The sequence below is a fragment of the Pan paniscus genome, chromosome 18 (genome assembly GCF_029289425.2).
Source record: "Pan paniscus chromosome 18, NHGRI_mPanPan1-v2.0_pri, whole genome shotgun sequence".
Lineage (NCBI taxonomy): Eukaryota > Metazoa > Chordata > Mammalia > Primates > Hominidae > Pan > Pan paniscus.
The window spans coordinates 32209923-32227623 of record NC_073267.2 but is presented as its reverse complement, the minus strand read 5'-3'; the positions used below and the strand labels follow the sequence as shown (position 1 = coordinate 32227623).

Genomic DNA, 17701 nt, shown 5'->3' with positions numbered 1-17701 from the left:
ATGTGATCTTGGCTCACTACAACCTCTGCCTCCTGGGTTCAAGCGATTCTCATGCCTCAGCCTCCCAAGTGGCTGGGACTACAGGCATGCACCATCACGCCCAGCTAATTTTTGTATGTTTTTCAGTAGAGGTGGGGTTTCACCAAGTTGCCCGGGCTGGTCTCAAACTCCCCACCTCAAGTGCTCTGCCCGCCTTGGCCTCCCAAAGTGCTGGGATTACAGGCATGAGTCGTGGTGTCTGGCCCTAATGTGAGTGATCTTTAACAATGAGGACTTGAAAAAGAAAACCCTGAAGAAACCTAATTCTTTGATGTCTGGATGACAAGGAAGAAGATAGAAATGGCATCAGATAATAAACAGTGTAAATGTTTATCAGAAAGAGGCTGGTGGTCGGGACAAGTAGGAGGATCGCTTGAGTCCAGGAGTGCATCTCTACAAAAAAGTTAAAGGATTTTTTAACATTGGCCAGGTGTGGTGGCACACATCTGTGATCCCAGCTACTTGGGAGGCTGAGGCAGGAGGATTGCTTGAAGCCCAGGAGGTTGAGGCTGCAGTGAGCTGTGATCGAGCCACTGCACTCCTGCCTGGGTGACAGAGCAAAACCCAGTCTCAAAAAAAATAATAATAATAATAATAATATTTTACATAACCAACCACTTCTAAAGATTAAAAAAAAACCCCCACAATTAATTAAAAACCTCAGGTCCCTCAGGCAATCATACCAGATACTGAAACAAAGCAATAACATAAGGACTGCAGTATTTATTTTATTTTTATATTATTTATTTATTCTTTGTTAGTTTGTTTTTGGAGTGTGGGTTTTGTTTTATTTTTTGATTTTTTTCTTTTTTTCGACCCACGGATTTATTCTTATTGCCCAGGCTTGAGTGCAATGGCGTGTTCTCAGCTTACTCAACCTCCGCCTCTTGGGTTTGGGTAATTGTGTCTCGGCCTCCCTCTGCCTCTTGAGCTTGGGCGATTGTTCCACCTCATCCGCCCTCCGCCTCTTGGGTTTGGGTAATTGTGTCTCGGCCTCCCTCTGCCTCTTGGGCTTGGGCGATTGTTCCACCTCATCCGCCCTCCGCCTCTTGGGTTTTGGTGATTGTTCCACCTCATCCACCCTCCACCTCTTGGGTTTGGGTGGTTTTTCCGCCTCAGCCTCCTGAGTAGCTAAGGGAGGAGTCTTCAGATTATCATCCACTGAGGGTGGAAGAGGAGAGGGTGGAAGAGGAGCAAGGAGACACTCCTTCAGATTATCATCCACTGAGGGTGGAAGAGGAGAGGGTGGAAGAGGAGCAAGGAGACACTCCTTCAGATTGTCATCCACTGAGGGTGGAAGAGGAGCAAGGAGACACTCCTTCAGATTATCATCCACTGAGGGTGGAAGAGGAGCAAGGAGACACTCCTTCAGATTATCATCCACTGAGGGTGGAAGAGGAGAGGGTGGAAGAGGAGCAAGGAGACACTCCTTCAGATTATCATCCACTGAGGGTGGAAGAGGAGAGGGTGGAAGAGGAGCAAGGAGACATTCCTTCAGATTATCATCCACTGAGGGTGGAAGAGGAGTAAGGAGACACTCCTTCAGATTATCATCCACTGAGGGTGGAAGAGGAGAGGGTGGAAGAGGAGCAAGGAGACACTCCTTCAGATTATCATCCACTGAGGGTGGAAGAGGAGCAAGGAGACACTCCTTCAGATTATCATCCACTGAGGGTGGAAGAGGAGAGGGTGGAAGAGGGATAAGGAGACACTCCTTCAGATTATCATCCACTGAGGGTGGAAGAGGAGAGGGTGGAAGAGGGATAAGGAGACACTCGTTCAGATTATCATCCACTGAGGGTGGAAGAGGAGAGTGTGGAAGAGGAGCAAGAGGACACTCCTTGATATTATCATCCACTGAGGGTGGAAGGGGACGAAGGAGACATTCGGGAGGTGTCTTGAGGCTCAGGGAGTTATCCGTTATAGAACGTTGTTGAGTTGGAGGAGGTGGCTGGCGGCCCATCCTGTTTTTTAAAGTTTCAGCTGTGAGGTAGGGCCAGTAGGGCAATCCTGAAGAATGACGATGCTCCGCTGCCGCCATTCTGACCTGTAGGGCCGAAGAAGGGAATGTTTTCACACATATTCATTTGATGGACAAAATTACTGCCACCAACACGGTCTGCACCTTCTGTTGCTGGTGATAGATTTTTGCACCTTTCCATCCTCCAGGTTTCAAAATAGCAGTATCAGTGTCATAATATCACCCTTCCACTGAGTACTGCTGACAGCTGGGGGGTAAAGAAAAGTCATTGGGACACACTGTTGTCTCCACATGCCACTGTGTCTGTCTGCAAATGTAGGCAGGCTGGGGTCCTGCCCCAGGGAAGACAGAGTCATAACAGAGTAATAAAGAAGCATGTTTGAGACACAGGAGTGTCTATGTCTATCCTCATTCCTCCCTCACAGCCATCACCAGAGCATGTTTCTTGCACCAGGTCAACAGACAGTAAGAGAGGAATGAAAAGCCCATTGTCCACACATGTTGCAGCTTCTTTTTGGAGAATGTTTTCCAGGCCTTTTATGTTCTGTCTCTGATTCTCAGAACTCTGCAAGGTCAGTGTGACCACCCTGCTCCAAATCTAAGAAAACAGAGGTTTCCAGAGGAAGGAGAAATTGTGCCCAGGGTCACACAGCTTGCAAGAGGCAGAGTGGAAGTTGATTCCAGCTCTGCCTGCAGGACCCTCTCATTTCCCCTCTGTTTCCCTTCTTGACAAAGGATCTTCTTCACTCTGGAGGTGCCACCCATGAGAACAAAGAGCTCTGGAGAGATGTGGATTCCTGAAGAGCTGCAGGGGAACTGGGAGAGGGTTTTCTGACAGAACAATCTTACCTCAAGAAGTCAGTTAGGCATGGCTGTAATATTTCTTTTCACTCCCAGGTAATACCAAATTGTAAGTGCACTAGGACATAAAGAATACTTTTGTCCATGGAAAAATGAGGTGGGAATTCTAAACAAAGCAAGTTTTAAAACTGTGTTTCACTTCAAGTGTACAAGTCCCATCACGTGTAATCATAGGACTCGGCAGCTTTTGAAGGTACAGAGGCCACACAAGAACCAGCTTAGCTGAGCATCATTTAAGGCCTTCATTTGGAATTGTCCCTGTGGGTAATAAGTTACATTCACTCTTCACTAATTTACAGTCAGGGCCCATTTGCTATTACAAATATGGAACCTCTGACACTTTGAATATTAGATCAGGGGCCCCACTGGGTGGGGATGAAGGTGTTTTTGCACAACACGGTTACCAACAGGGATGGGACTGTGATGCTTGTAGGCAGCCTTTCTCTCTGCCATCTCCCTCTGCAGGGCTTGAGCACAGAGCTGTAGGGAGAAAAATGTATCCATGTCCTGACCTGGCAGACTATGTTCAAAAGCAAGGAAAACAAACAAACTTACCCGGTTGCAAAGAGGCTTTCTTGCAGGAGGGGGGATCTGAAAAAGCCAACACATGAGAAATTGAATGTTGAGAGAGTCTAAGAGCCGTGGCATCATCTGCATCAGCACTGAACTATCCTGCAACTGCGGGGAGGAAGCTCCTTACTTTGCATTTGTGGTAGTCCTCTGCCCGCCGCTGCAACTCTTGCGCACGTTGAAACATTTTCCTATGGATTACAATCACTTTCATCAGATAAAGCACCACTTTCACGATGATTTTAAATAATCTGCCATGTTTCTGTTATCCTCACAACTGTACCCTTACACAATCTATCTCTACCTAGAAAACGTATTTCAGATGGCTATAAGAGTACAATCTGAGCCGGTCGCGGTGGCTGATGCCTGTAGTCCCAGCACTCTGGGAGGGCGAGGCGGATGGATCACGAGGTCAGGAGATTGAGACCATCCTGGCTAATAAGGTGAAACCCCATCTCTACTAAAAATACAAAAGATTAGCCGGGCGTGGTGGCAGGCACCTGTAATCCCAGCTACTCGGGAGGCTGAGGCAGGGGAATCACTTGAACCTGGGAGGCGGAGGTTGCAGTGAGCCAAGATCACGTCATTGCACTCCAGCCTGGGTGACACAGCGAGACTCCATCTCAGAAAAACAAAAACAAAAACAAAAACAAAAAAACTGTATGGTCTGATCCAAACTGTTGCTATATTGATTCCTCCTCTTGCTTACTGCCTGCTGACTTCTGAGATGATAGTTTCCTTCCCCATTCTCAGTATATCCCTAATTCATCCTTCATTGAGCATCTTTTATCATAAAGCTGTATTCTCTTTGTATTAATATCCTTACCGTGTTTCACAGGGCAGAAACAGCTGGGCTTATAAACAGGCATAGTCCTTTTGAAGGATGTGGTTGATCCTACAACAACACACTTTCCTAAGGATGACAACAACTCACCCCACCCCTAGAATGGCTGGTATGAACCGAGTTTCCACACAGTCTAGCTGGCAATGGGGTCAGGAGACGTTTTGCTGCTTCACATCTTTTGGTCACTGGTAAATATTAAGGTACTTTGTTTTCTGTTTTGTGAACTCTCTCTCTCTCTCTCTCTCTCTCTCTCTCTCTCTCTCGATATGTCTTCTGACCATTTGTTTCTATTTCTGCATTTACTGGGTCTAAACACTGTACAAAGGTTAAAAACAACACTCCAATGGGCGTTTCCCAAGAGGGTGGGGTTCAGTTTCTGAACTCACTTGTAGGTGTGTATTTCTTTCATATCCAATTTCCCATTTTCCTCTGCCTCTGATACCTGCCTCTCCTTTTCTGCATGCTCACATTCTTTCATGCTTAGTTTCCTCAGATTAGAAGGGAGAGAAATGCACACACATGATCCACCAGCCCGTGTGGGATTCCCTCTGCCCTTCTGGCATCTGAAGGCTGTGATTCAAAGATCCCCCCTGCAACCTTCCCACAAATGAACCAACTGATTCTCACAACCAAAGGGAGAATGGACACCTCCCATTGAGGGACAAAAAAAAGTCACACTCTGGCCTGCTGGCAAGTCACCTGTCATTTCCAGCTCATCTTCATACTTCCATAGTTAGTCCTATTCTTTAGTAAATATAAAGACTATTAAAAGCTTCTATGAGGTGCACTATGTGTGTCTCTGGGGTCAGTCTTGTGCTTGACACAGCGAAAGCTCATTTTAGTTCAGTGTGAAAAACCAGACCTCACCAATTCATCACAACTAACTCCATCGGAAGCAGAGGATTGCTCCTCATCTGACTCCTCCTGTGTGAGCCCTGATTCTCAGTCAGAGGCTGATGCCGGAACTGAGACCATCAGCCATAGAGAGATCGTTCCAGAATATGGTGTCATTAACCCCGCAGTTCACTACTGCACTTTGCCATGATTCAGGACTGGAACTCTTGTCATCGACTTTAAAGATCCTGGTTGAGAGAAAAGGCAATCTGAATGCTGGGCGCATCTATTGAATTAGAAATGATCGGAATGGCTCCTAAGTCGGGTGTTATGTCCTGAAAATAGGTGACAATGGCAAACCATCCACCCTGGTGTTGACTGACTTTAACAAGGTTCAGTTCACAGAGATTGAGGGCAGAAAAAGGAAATGGCCTAAAAAGGGTAAGTTTGCTGTGTTGCCCTCACACCACTTGATTCATGGTCCTGATCCTAAGGATCTCACCTGATACTTGGTTTTATAGGAAGGATGTGTAAAATTCCCAGAACGCTAGGAAACAGGGACAAAAACACTTCAAAGAGAAAGTTCATGAACTTGTTTCTGACCACAGGGCATCCTTCAGCACATGCTGTCTGGAGTGGCCTCCAACAAGGAGTGTGTGGTGAGGTGCTGAGAATGCAATGGGAGCAGGGTCCTGTCCCCACGCTAAAGAAGCTCACAGTTTAATGCAAATGAGAAGCCAGTGAGGACATCACTACTCCTGCTGTGCACTTGGGAACTAGAAACACAAAACCTGACTCTGGAGGGAAGCTAAGGAAGCATTCTACTCTTGAGTTGACATAAGTGCATCTGAAGCTTCTGATCTCCGATGAGAACAATGGGGGACACCAAACAGAATATAAAACTCATGATTGAATACATCAAATTGCTAACATGGCAGTAAACAGACATGAGGTGAAGATGGAGAAGAAGGAAACCCAGGACGAAAGTCAGCCTCGCATTTGGAACCCATTTCCCTGAGTTTCATTGCTGAATTCCAGAAGGAACTACTGAGATGCAAAGAAGCACAGCAGCTTTTGCACACATGCATGGGATTAGATGGAAAACAAGTGGATTGAGGGTCTGCCAATGAAAGCGACCCATACTGAAGTCCACTGGCTCTGGTTGAGACCCAGAAGAGTCATGCATCAGAATAAAGGTGGACAGAAAATACCCTGGCCTTTGTAGGGACTGAGCCTGCACTGACGACCTCAATTGCAGCCTGTATGGAGGACCCCTGACCATCCCCCAGAAGTAGACTCCCATCTCTTCTGCAGCAAGATAACATGCTACTAGGCCTCAATTCATTGCTAAATATTTTTTAACAAGTATCTCACATTTAACAGAAAAAGATCAGTCATATGGCAGCAAAATACAATGTAATATGACCAAAACATGAAAGACTGTGAAAATGAATCTGGAGGTGACCCAAGGATTGAATTCAACAATCCAGGCTGGGTGCGGTGGCTCACACTGGGAGGCTGAGGTAGGCAGATCACCTGAGGTCAGGAGTTCAAGACTAGCCTGGCCAACATGGTGAACCCCTGTCTCTACTAAAAATACAAAAATCTGGCCGGGCACGGTGGCTCACGCCTGTAATCCCAGCACATTGGGAGGCCGAGGTGTGCGGATCATGATGTCAGGAGTTCTAGACCAGCTTGGCCAATATGGTGAAACCCCGCCTCTACTAAAAATACAAAAATTATCCGGGCATGGTGGCATATGCCTGTAGTCCCAGCTACTCAAGAGGCTGAGGGATAAGAATCGCTTGAACCTGGGAGGTGGAGGTTGCAGTGAGCCAAGATCATGCCACTGCACTCTAGCCTGGGTGACAGAGTGAGACTCTGTCTCAAAAAAAAAAAAAAAAAAAAAAAAAAATTGGCCAAATGTGCTGGCACACACCTGTAATCCAAGCTACTCGGGAAGCTGAGGCAGAATTGCTTCAAACTGGGAGCAGAGGTTGCAGTGAGCCAAGATTGCACCATAGCACTCCAGCCTGGGCGACAGAGCGAGACTCTATCTCAAAATTAAAAAAAAAAAAAAAAAAAGGCTGGCTGTGGTGGCTCACGCCTCTAATCCCAGCACTTTGGGAGGCTGAGGCAGGTGGATTACCTGAGGTCAGAAGTTCGAGACCAGCCTGGACAACATGGTGAAACCCCATCTCTAGTAAAAATACAAAAATTAGCTGGGCGTGGTGGTGGGCACCTGTAATCCCAGCTACTTGGGAGGCTGAGGCAGGAGAATTGCTTGAACCCAAAAGACAGTGAGCTGAGATTGTGCCATTGCACTACAGCCTGGGCAACAACAGCAAAGCTCCATCTCAGGAAAAAAAAAAAAAAAAAAAAAAGACAGAGAAAGGAAAACCAATGCCAGTACTAGCAACTCCTCTTCCCCCGAAAAAATGACAAACAAGAATGTAGGAAGGGAAAGGAATTATACAGCTTAAACTAATGAAGCAGAAAGGACAAACTCAATTTTGAACCCACTGAATTTGCCACAAATATTGTAGAAAATATTCTCAAGGACTTTACAGTTGTCTACTTTGATTGGCACATGGTTCATACAACAGTATTTGTGTCAAGGCACATCTTACTGTTTTCTGGCGGTCTTCCTCTTTCCATTGATTTTGTCATGATGGTTGATTTTCGTTGTCACCTTCCTCTTATGGATTTTCGCTCTAAATTTTCTTTCCACATGTCTCCATGGAGTAATGACGTCTTTCAGGCCAATTTTATTTCCTGGAAAGGAAGAAACTCTTTTCTTTGTGTGCATACAAATGGACCTCAGCCCTTGGTGAGAGTGAGGAGAAGAGAAGGTGAGAAACCTGAGGAAAAGAAGCTGTTCTTTCCCTTTCCAGGGCAAACTCATTTCCACACTATGGGGACTCCAAGAGAGCCATACCTTCCTGTCTACGTCGTTTGGACCTCCAGGCTCTCTGCTGTACATCCGTGGATCCATCATGTCCATTTCGAGACCAGAAGATAGTCTTCAGGAAATACACCTAGGAAATAATAATATAAGAATGACGGCTGGGCACGGTGGCTCATGCGTATAATCCCAGTACTTTGGGAGGCCAAGGCAGGTGGATCACGGGGTCAGGAGTTCAAGACCAGCCTGGCCAAGATGGTGAAACCCCGTCTCTACTAAAAATACAAAAATTAGCTGGGCATGGCAGCGGGCGCCTGTAATCCGAGCTACTCGGGAGGCTGAGGCAGAGAACCGTTTGAAGCTGGGAGGCGGAGGTTGCAGTGAGCCGAGATCACACCACTGCACTCCAGCCTGAGCGACAGAATGAGACTCTGTCACACACACACACACACACACACACACACACACAAGAATGACATGAGGCTGGCACGGTGGCTCACTCCTGTAATCCCAGCACTTTGGGAGGCCGAGGCAGGCGGATCACCTGAGGTCGGGAGTTTGAGACCAGCCTCACCAACATGGAGAAATGCTGTCTCTGCTAAAAATACAAAATTAGCCAGGCATGGTGGTGCATGCCTGTAATCCCAGCTAGTCAGGAGGCTGAGGCAGGAGAATCACGTGAACCCAGCAGGAAAAGGTTGTGGTGAGCTGAGATTGTGCCATTGCACTCCAACCTGGGCAACAAAATTGAAACTCTGTCTCAAAAAAAAAAAAAAAACAGGCCAGGTGCGGTAGCTCACGCCTGTAATCCCAGCACTTTGGGAGGCCGAGGCGGGTGAATCACAAGGTCAAGAGATGGAGACCATCCTGGGCAACATGGTGAAACTCCATCTCTACTAAAAATACAAAAATTAGCTGAGCATGGTGATGCACGCCTGTAGTCCCAGCTACTCGGGAGGCTGAGGCAGGAGAACTGCTTGAACCCAGGAGGCAGAGGTTGCAGTGAGCCAAGATCCCACCACTGCACTCCAGCCTGGTGACAGAGTGAGACTCCGTCTCAAAAAAAAAAAAAAAAAAAATGACATGAATATACTTCACACAACTGAACTGTACACTTCAACATGGTTAGATGGTTACTATCATCTTATAAGTATTTTACCACAGGTTAACATGTTTCACAACTTGAAAAGGAAGTAATTACCTTCAGCTCTCTGAGTTCTAGAATTTGTAACATTTCACCCCCTGCTCCTTCCTGATCTGCACTGGAGCATCTTCCTTCTGTCCCTGCTCTACTCAGAGTTCACTTTCCCTTCCCTCACATCAGCTTCATTGAGGCTGGTTTGAACTTAACGCAAAACATTCTCACTAATGACTGAATTCCCACCAAGATTTCCATATTATCACAGTATGCTTTTAATCTTCTAAGATATTAAATATTTGTTCTCATCATAGCAAAAATGCAATGCAAATCCCATCTCAGATGTGGGTCAGATACCTATGAATCTCCTGAGGTAGTCATTGAAATGACTTTTTTCTTGAGATGGAGTGTCACTCTCAACCATGCTGAAGTGCAGTGGCGCTACCTTGGCTCACGGCAACCTCCACCTCCCAGATTCAAGCGATTCTTGTGCCTTGGCCTCCCAAGTAGCTGGGATTACAGGTGCCTGCTACCATGCCTGCCTACTTTTTGTCTTTTCAGTAGAGATGGGGTTTCACCATGTTGGCCCATCTGGTCTTGAACTCCTGACCTCAAGTGATCCATCTGCCTCAGCCTCCCAAAGTGCTGGGATTACAGGCATGAGCCACCACACCTGGCCTGAAATAATATCTTTCAAATTCTTTGTAGAATTTGTTTTTTCCTGATTTCTGCACATAGGATAAAAAAAAAAAGTCATGTACTAGGATTTCGAGAGAAGCAATGGGTAATCTAAAAAGATGAAAAGAGCAACCACGTCAATCCCACAGCTACTACTAGATTTCATAGGAAAGGTAGCTGGCCCAGTTTGGAGCTAGGAGAAATGTCGAACACATGAAGAAATGACAAGCAAAGAAATGCCATCACGCATGAATGCTTCATGGCACCCATGATGTCCCTGCTTAGGAGGTAATGGTATAGATGACTAGATGACAAGGACAAAGATGAGAGGTGTGAAGTTGTCCAAGTCCAACAGCTCAACTGAACTTTCCTAAATGGAACTGTTAAAAAGTGGTAAATTTAAAAACTTCCCCTGGCTCAAGTGGTGGCTCACGCTTGTAATCCCAGCACTTTGGGAGGCTGAGGCGGGTGGATCATTTGAGGTTGGGTTTTGAGACTAGCCTGGCCAACATGGTAAAACCCCGACTCTACTAAAAATACAAAAATTAGCTGGGCATGGTGGTGGGCACCTGTAATCCCAGCTACTTGAGAGGCTGAGGCAGGGGAATCGCTTGAAGCCAGGAGGTGGAGGTTGCAGTGAGCCGAGATCACACCATTATACTCCAGCCTGGGCAACAGAGGGAGACTCGTCTCGGGGCTGAGAAAAGAAAAAAAAAAAAAAAAAAAAAAAAGCTTCCTCCAATTTATACCGAAAATTCTCTGTTCAGGACTAAGTGGCATAGAGAATGTTAAATGTGCCTAGATATCTTCATAACTCATATATTTTCTGTTTTCTACATATCTTGAAAGGCAGTGCCAAATGACGTGTAATTATCTAGGTGGTGAAACTGAAACATACTTCCTCTTCCCTTGAATATAAAAAAGCATTGTGGTATTAGTACTTTTATCTTGGATCATTGTTCAGAAGGAGGTTCAGCCCCCAGACAACCACATTTTTACTGTCATGAATGGCAAGACAAAATGTAGAGCTCAACTTACCCAAAGGAAAAAAGGCTCAAAAGACAAATTATGGCACAACTTAGCAGCCAAATTCTTACCAAGTACAGACTTTTGACATACTGATCTCTCTCCAGTTGCAAGTGGGAACATGCACTTTGAATGATGTCATTCAAAATTACCCTGCCCAGACACACTTTTCATCGATTCTCTTGGAGGGCAGTTCTAAGAGATTCTCTGGGGCTTTCTCTGCATCATGAGACGCAGTGCAGTTCTGCCCTTCACCTTCCGGCAGTTTGTCACCTCGTCCCTATGACCTCAAAGGAACTTTGTCTCAGGCCAATTGTTTGTTCCTTGGGCTCTTTCATTTCCCCTAAAAATCATTTGCTGCCCCTCTAAATGGCCTACATCTCCATCTATCTCCCTCTCCCCTCACAAGAGGGTGCTCTTTAAGCATCAACCATCCGGCCCTTCTAGCAATCTCATTTTTCAGCTGGTTCCCATGTTTATGCCTGTTCTATGTTTTTCTTTTCCTGTTAAGCTGTCTGTTGTCAGCTCATTTCTGCAGTGAATCTTCAGAGAGGAGATTGGAAGCTTTCCTTCCACCCACATGATAGAACTATAAAGCAGAAGAGTTTAGAAAGAATTTCCTATTTAAGTGACGAAACCTCATACTCCATTTGTGATAAATAGCACAAAGGTTAAAAAAACTTATTTTTGACCAAAAGCTCTGTTGACATTCTATTAAACAAACACCGACCTATTTAATTTTCATAATGTAAATGGCAGACATTTTCATAATTCTTATGCTAATAAATCATTTCCCTGATTGTTTGGGTAAAACCACATATTCATAATGAAGTCCAGAAATGTGAATTGTTTTATATAATTTATTCTTATTTGTGATTACAAGTATACCTCTACAGAAAGTTAGTATACTCACACAAAGGTAACTTGTGCAGAAGAGAATGGTAAATGTGTAAGGTCTCAGAAACCCAATAACGATAATTATCAAATTATCCAATTTTTGTGGAGATGGGGTTTTGCCATGTTGGCCAGGGTGGTCTCGAACTCCTCCACAAAAGTCAGTCTCACGATGACGATAGACAGCCAGAGTGTTGATAACCTGGAATAATAATAATTGAAATAATGAAAAGGTCAATGACACCGACAATATTTCACTCAGAAAGAATCATCCTTAGAAACCGTCAACCTCCTCCAAAAGGTAACCACATCCCTCAGATATCACCGTGGGATTCCACTGCTACAAAAAAGAACAGAAGTTACAAGTCTCATGTTTTTCAGATGGCTGGTAGTGTTTTTAGGCATCGCAAATGTGGGGTGCTGTCTTTCTTGGTATAAAGCAGGGATATCCAATCTTTTGACTTCCCTGCCTATATTAAAAGAAGCAAAGTTGTCTTGAGCCACACATAACATACACTAACACTAACAATAGCTGATGATCTAAACAAAAAATTCTTTTTTTTTTTTTTTTTAGAGACAGAGTTCCGCTCCACTCAGTCGCCCAGGCTGGAGTGCAGTGGTGCAATCTCGGCTCACTGCAACCTCCAGCTCCTGGGCTCAAGCCATTCTCCTCCCTCAGCCTCCCGAGTAGCTGAGATTACAGGTCTCTGCCACCATGCCCGACTAATTTTTGTATTTTTAGTAGAGATGAGGTTTCACCATGTTGGCCAGTCTGGCCTTGAACTCCTGACAGGCGATCTGCCTGCCTCGGCCTCCCAAAGTGCTGGGATTACAGGTGTGAGCCACCGTGCCCAGCCATTTGTTTTTGTTTTTGTTTTTGTTTTGGTGTTTTGTTTTTGAGATGGGGTCTCACTCTGTCACCCAGGCTGGAGTGCAGTGGCGTGCTCTCGGCTCACTGCAACCTCTGCCTCTCAGGTTCAAGTGATTCTCCTGCCTCAGCCTCCTGAGTAGCTGGGAGTACAGGTGCCTGACAATGCACTCAGCAAATTTTTGTATTTTTTGTGGAGATGGGGTTTTGCCATGTTGGCCAGGGTGGTCTCGAACTCCTGACCTCAGGTAATCTGCCCGCCTCAGCCTCCCAAAGTGCTGGGATTACAGGCATGAGCCACTGTACCTGGCCAAAATCTCCTAATGTTTTAAGAAAGTTTACAAATTTGTGTTGAACTGCATTCAAAACTGTCCTGGGCCACATGCAGCCCGTCACTCATGGCTAAGACAAGCTAAGTATAAAGTAAGTATCTTTTCTTTTTGTTTGGAGACAAAGTCTTGCTCTGTCACCCAGGCTAGATTGCAGTGGCATGATCTCAGCTCACTGCAACCTCCGCCTCCCGGGTTCAAGCGATTCTCCTGCCTCAGCTACTGAGTAACTGGGATTACAGGCGCCTGCCACCGCACTCAGCTAATTTTTGTATTTTTAGTACAAACAGGGTTTCACCATCTTGGCCAGGCTGGTCTCCAACTCCTGACCTCATGATCCACCTGCCTCGGCCTCCCAAAGTGCTGGGAATACAGGTGTGAGCCACTGCACCTGGCCAGTAGTTATCTTTTCTTTAAAGTTATTTACTTGTTTTTTAAATTGATGTATAACATTGGATGCATTTGTTATATATCACATGGTAAAAGAATCCCTCTAAATAATACTTCTCTCTTGGATTATATGAATCTTTGTCATTTAAAGCTCAGCATAAGTAAAAAAAAAAAAAAACACAATGAAGAGATTACTTCATTCACAAATAAGTATCAAATTTTAGTGCTTAAAAATTAACAAGGTGGGCCGGGCGTGGTGGCTCACGCCTGCAATCCCAGCACTTTGGGAAGCCGAGGTGGGTGGACCACGAGATCAGGAGATTGAGACCATCCTAGCTAACACGGTGAAACCCATCTCTACTAAAATTACAAAAAATTAGCAGGGCATGGTGGAACGCGCCTAGAGTTCCAGCTACTTGGGAGGCTGAGGCAGAAGAATCACTTGAACCTGGGAGGCAGAGGTTGCAGTGAGCCGAGATCACACCACTGCACTTCAGCCTGGGTGACAGAGTGAGACCGTCTCAAAAAAAAATTACCAAGGCGGAGATCATGAAAATGGCATGAATAGTGTGGGATTTCTCTAAGATTGTTGATATTAATTCCATTAGACTCTTATGTGAGTGAAGATGAAGACTTCCTCTGAGTAAGTTCAGACAGCTTGTGATAACATTTCTACATCGATTCCTCAGGATTTAACTATATATTCTTGAAAACATCTCAATTTTAAATGTTTCTTTCAAGATGGTGAATTAAACAGAGATAGCCCTTCATCAGGTTGAACTGAGCATATGCTGAGTCTGAAATGGAAATGATGGAGTTAGAGAACCATACAACAATGGTAATGATTTCAGAAACATGGTGTTGAGCAGAACAAAGCAGACACAAAAGAGTACCTATGGCATGGCATGCATCTGTAGACGCGAAATTCCAGAATAAGCAAGCTAACCTATGATAAGAAAGAGACTGGCTGGGAAGAGTGAGAGTTCACTTTCTGGGGTGACATAATAGTGTAGATCTTGGCTGGGCACGGTGGTTCACGCCTGTAATCCCAACGCTTTGGGAGGCTGAGGCGGGCGGATCACCTGAGGTCGGGAGTTCAAAACCAGCCTGACCAACATGGAGAAACCCTATCTCTACTAAAAATACAAAATTAGCTGGGAGTGGTGGCACATGTCTGTAATCCCAGCCACTCGGGAGGCTGAGGCAGGAGAATCGCTCGAACCTGGGAAGCAGAGGTTGCGGTGAGCTGATATTGCCCCATTGCACTCCAGCCTGGGCAACAAGGGAGGAACTGTCTCAAAAAAATAAATGAATAAATAAAATAATGTAGATCTTGAAAGGGGGTTGGTTTATGCTGGTGTATGTACTTTCCAAAGTTAGTAAACTTACACTTAAGGTTATATATTTTGACCAGTCGTGGTGGCTCACGCCTGTAATCCCAGCACTGGGAGGCCGAGGCAGGCAGATCACGAGGTCAAGAGATGGAGACCATCCTGGCGAACATGGTGAAACCCCGTCTCTACTAAAAATACAAAAATTAGCCAGGCGTGGTCGTTTACTAAAAATACAAAAATTACACAGGCGTTGTAATCTGAGCTACTCAGGAGGCTGAGGCAGGACAATTGCTTGAACCCCGGAAGCAGAGGTTGCAGTGAGCCGAGATCTTGCCACTGCACTCCAGCCTGGGTGACAGAGTGAGACTCTGTCTAAAAAAAAAAAAAGTCATCAAACCAGATGACACAAATCAAATGACATTTCACTTTGTTTTGGTCCATTTTGTTTGTTAGAGACAAGAGTGCAGCGGGGCCATCTCGGCTCACTGCAACGTCCAGCTCCTGGGCCCAAGCGATCCTCCCACCTCAGCCTCTCCAGTAACTGGGATAACAGGTACGCACCACCAGGCCCAACTAATCTCTTTTTTGGAATTTTTTGTAGAGATGGGGTTTCGCTATGATGCCCTGGCTACTCTTCAACTCCTGGACTCGAGTGATCTGCCCACACCTCGGCCCCCTAAAGTGCTGGGATTACAGGCCTGAGCTGTGTAATTTCATGCCGCGTGACACAGCCCAGTAAAAAGGAAGAAACCCCGCGGGTCCAGCGTCTACTCACAGGGGTGGGATGATGGCTGATAAATCCCAGCAGGAGCCAAAAGAGGAGCCAAAAGCGCAGCCGCATGTCCTGGTCCTTTCAGGGCGCCCTGAGGTGGCCAGGACAGAGGTGGAGGTGGCTTAGGGCAGGGGGGAGGGAAGGGGACGGGGACCAGGGCCGGATCTGAGTTGGGGAGGGGGAGGGGAGGGGGAGGGGAAGGGGAGGGGAAGGGGGGAAGTAAGGGAAGGGAAAGGAGGAGAAGGGGGCTGTTGGGCACCTGGAGGAGGTGGAGGAGGAGGACGAGGAGAAGAAGAAAGGGGTCTGGGAAAGGATCCGGTTCAAATTAAGTTCTCAAGCACTGGTGGAAGGTTTAGCTACAGGTCACGGAGAAGATCAGGGAAGCAACAGAACACGCGGGGCAAGGGAGCGTGAGGCTTAGGAGCAATTAGAGGGAGACAAAAAGGTTCTGCTATCCACCAAACCTTCTTCGGTCTGGGCCCTCCCTTGGCAACCCTGGGGCTTTATACTCCCTCTCCACCAATCCCTGATGACCCCGGTGGTGCCTCACAATGGACAACGCCAAGTAGCGCCCGCATCATTCCAATGACCCCTCCCCCATCTCAGTCTCCCACTCTCCTCCCAAAGACAGGTCCTCTCTGGAACCTTCACAAACCTGATTTCTGGTCCTCCCCAACCAGCTCCCTGTCCCTGCTTCTGGGCGCTCCTTCCTTCCTGAGCTCCCAGGGTTCCTCAAGGTCACTTTTGGCGACAAAACATAAAAAATAAATGATGGCAGGATGGCAGGAAGAACCTCATACCCAAGCAGGGTGCCAGGTTTTACAGCCTCTGCTCAGCCATTCATATCCTAAGCAACAAAACATCAGCAGGATGCGGAAGGTCCCGATAGTAAACCATCTCCATCACATCCATGTAGCCATCCGTCCATCAACCTGTATCTCAGGAACAAATGTAGATACATTCATTTTAAGCATGCATGGTACATTTATAAAAATTAACCTGACTTATTTTGTTCCAGCAAATCTCAATATATTTGAGAGGAATCAAATCACACAGCATGTTTCTGATCATATAACTGTGCTAGAAGTCAATGATTAAAAGCTAATTCAAAATTATTATTTGCTTGGAAATTCAAAGTGCCCTTATAAGACATAAACATAAGAATCCAAAATGAAACAAGATTGCCTTTCAACTCAGTGATAAGATCATAACATGGCAATAAAATGTCTCCCTCTGGCCTGGGAATTCCTCTTTGTGCCACAAGGTTGTGTGATCACAAATCACCCCTAACCCACCTAGACATTTTAACATCCGAAACCGAGTGATGATGTCCTTATCTATAATCATCTTTGTGCCACAATGTTGTGTGATCTCAAATCACCCCTAACCCACCTAGACATTTTAACATCCGAAACCGAGTGATGATGTCCGTATCTATATCATCTTACTGCCTGTGTGTGTGGACTTTAAATTCTGAACCCAAATGAGGGGGAGAAAACCAAGTTGACTTTCATGATTGACCTCTCAGGGATGTCCAAGGAATCTGTGCATTTCAAGAAACAAAGTTCATCAGCTTCTCTCCTAAGGTATTTGCCCACAATACCCAGAGGGCTTGGCAGCATCATGTGTGATGGGTGGGGAGCTCCAAGCAGGTGGGCAGGACCCAGGGGTCTGGTGACCCGGACAGACCCCCACTGTCCATCACCTTTCCTGGCCCTGTCCTCAGCTAAACTTCCCACAGGCCTTCTGCCCGATTGATCACACAGAGTGTGCCCAAACTCACTCAGGCCTCTGGCAGCTGAAAACCACTGCTTTAAATCCCTTTACCATTTACTATGACATAAGGTTATTGTAAACAGGAAATATTCTATTGATGCTACAAATGGAAAGCCAATGCCTTTACCATAAATAGAAAAACAACCCTAAGAAACAAGCAAAACAAAAACAAAACAGGGGCTGGGTGTGGTGGCTCACGCCTGTAATCCCAGCACTTTGGGAGGCCGAGGTGGGCGCATCACAAGGTCAGGAGTTCCAGACCAGCCTGGCCAATATGGTGAAACCCTGTCTCTAATAAAATACAAAAATTAGCCGGGTGTGGTGGTGGGCGCCTTAGTCCCACCTACTTGGGAGGCTGAGGCAGGAGAATAGTTTGAACCCGGGAGGCAGAGTCTGCAGTGAGCCGAGATTGCACCACTGCACTCCAGCCTAGGTGACAGAGCGAGACTCTGTCTCAAAAAC

The 17701-nt window shown here is 46.0% G+C and overlaps 1 protein-coding gene across 1 annotated transcript; it reads right to left on the bottom strand.

Moving 5' to 3' along the window:
- Positions 1-437: 437 nt before the first annotated feature.
- Positions 438-16281, bottom strand: LOC129394201 (nuclear pore complex-interacting protein family member B15-like; the record flags this gene model as incomplete). The annotated part of the gene is made up of 7 exons (XM_063597533.1): positions 438-2086; positions 3437-3472; positions 3582-3642; positions 7760-7904; positions 8068-8167; positions 11790-11972; positions 16264-16281. Coding segments are annotated over 7 exons (1803 nt in total), but the record flags the coding sequence as incomplete, so codon positions are not given.
- Positions 16282-17701: the final 1420 nt, after the last annotated feature.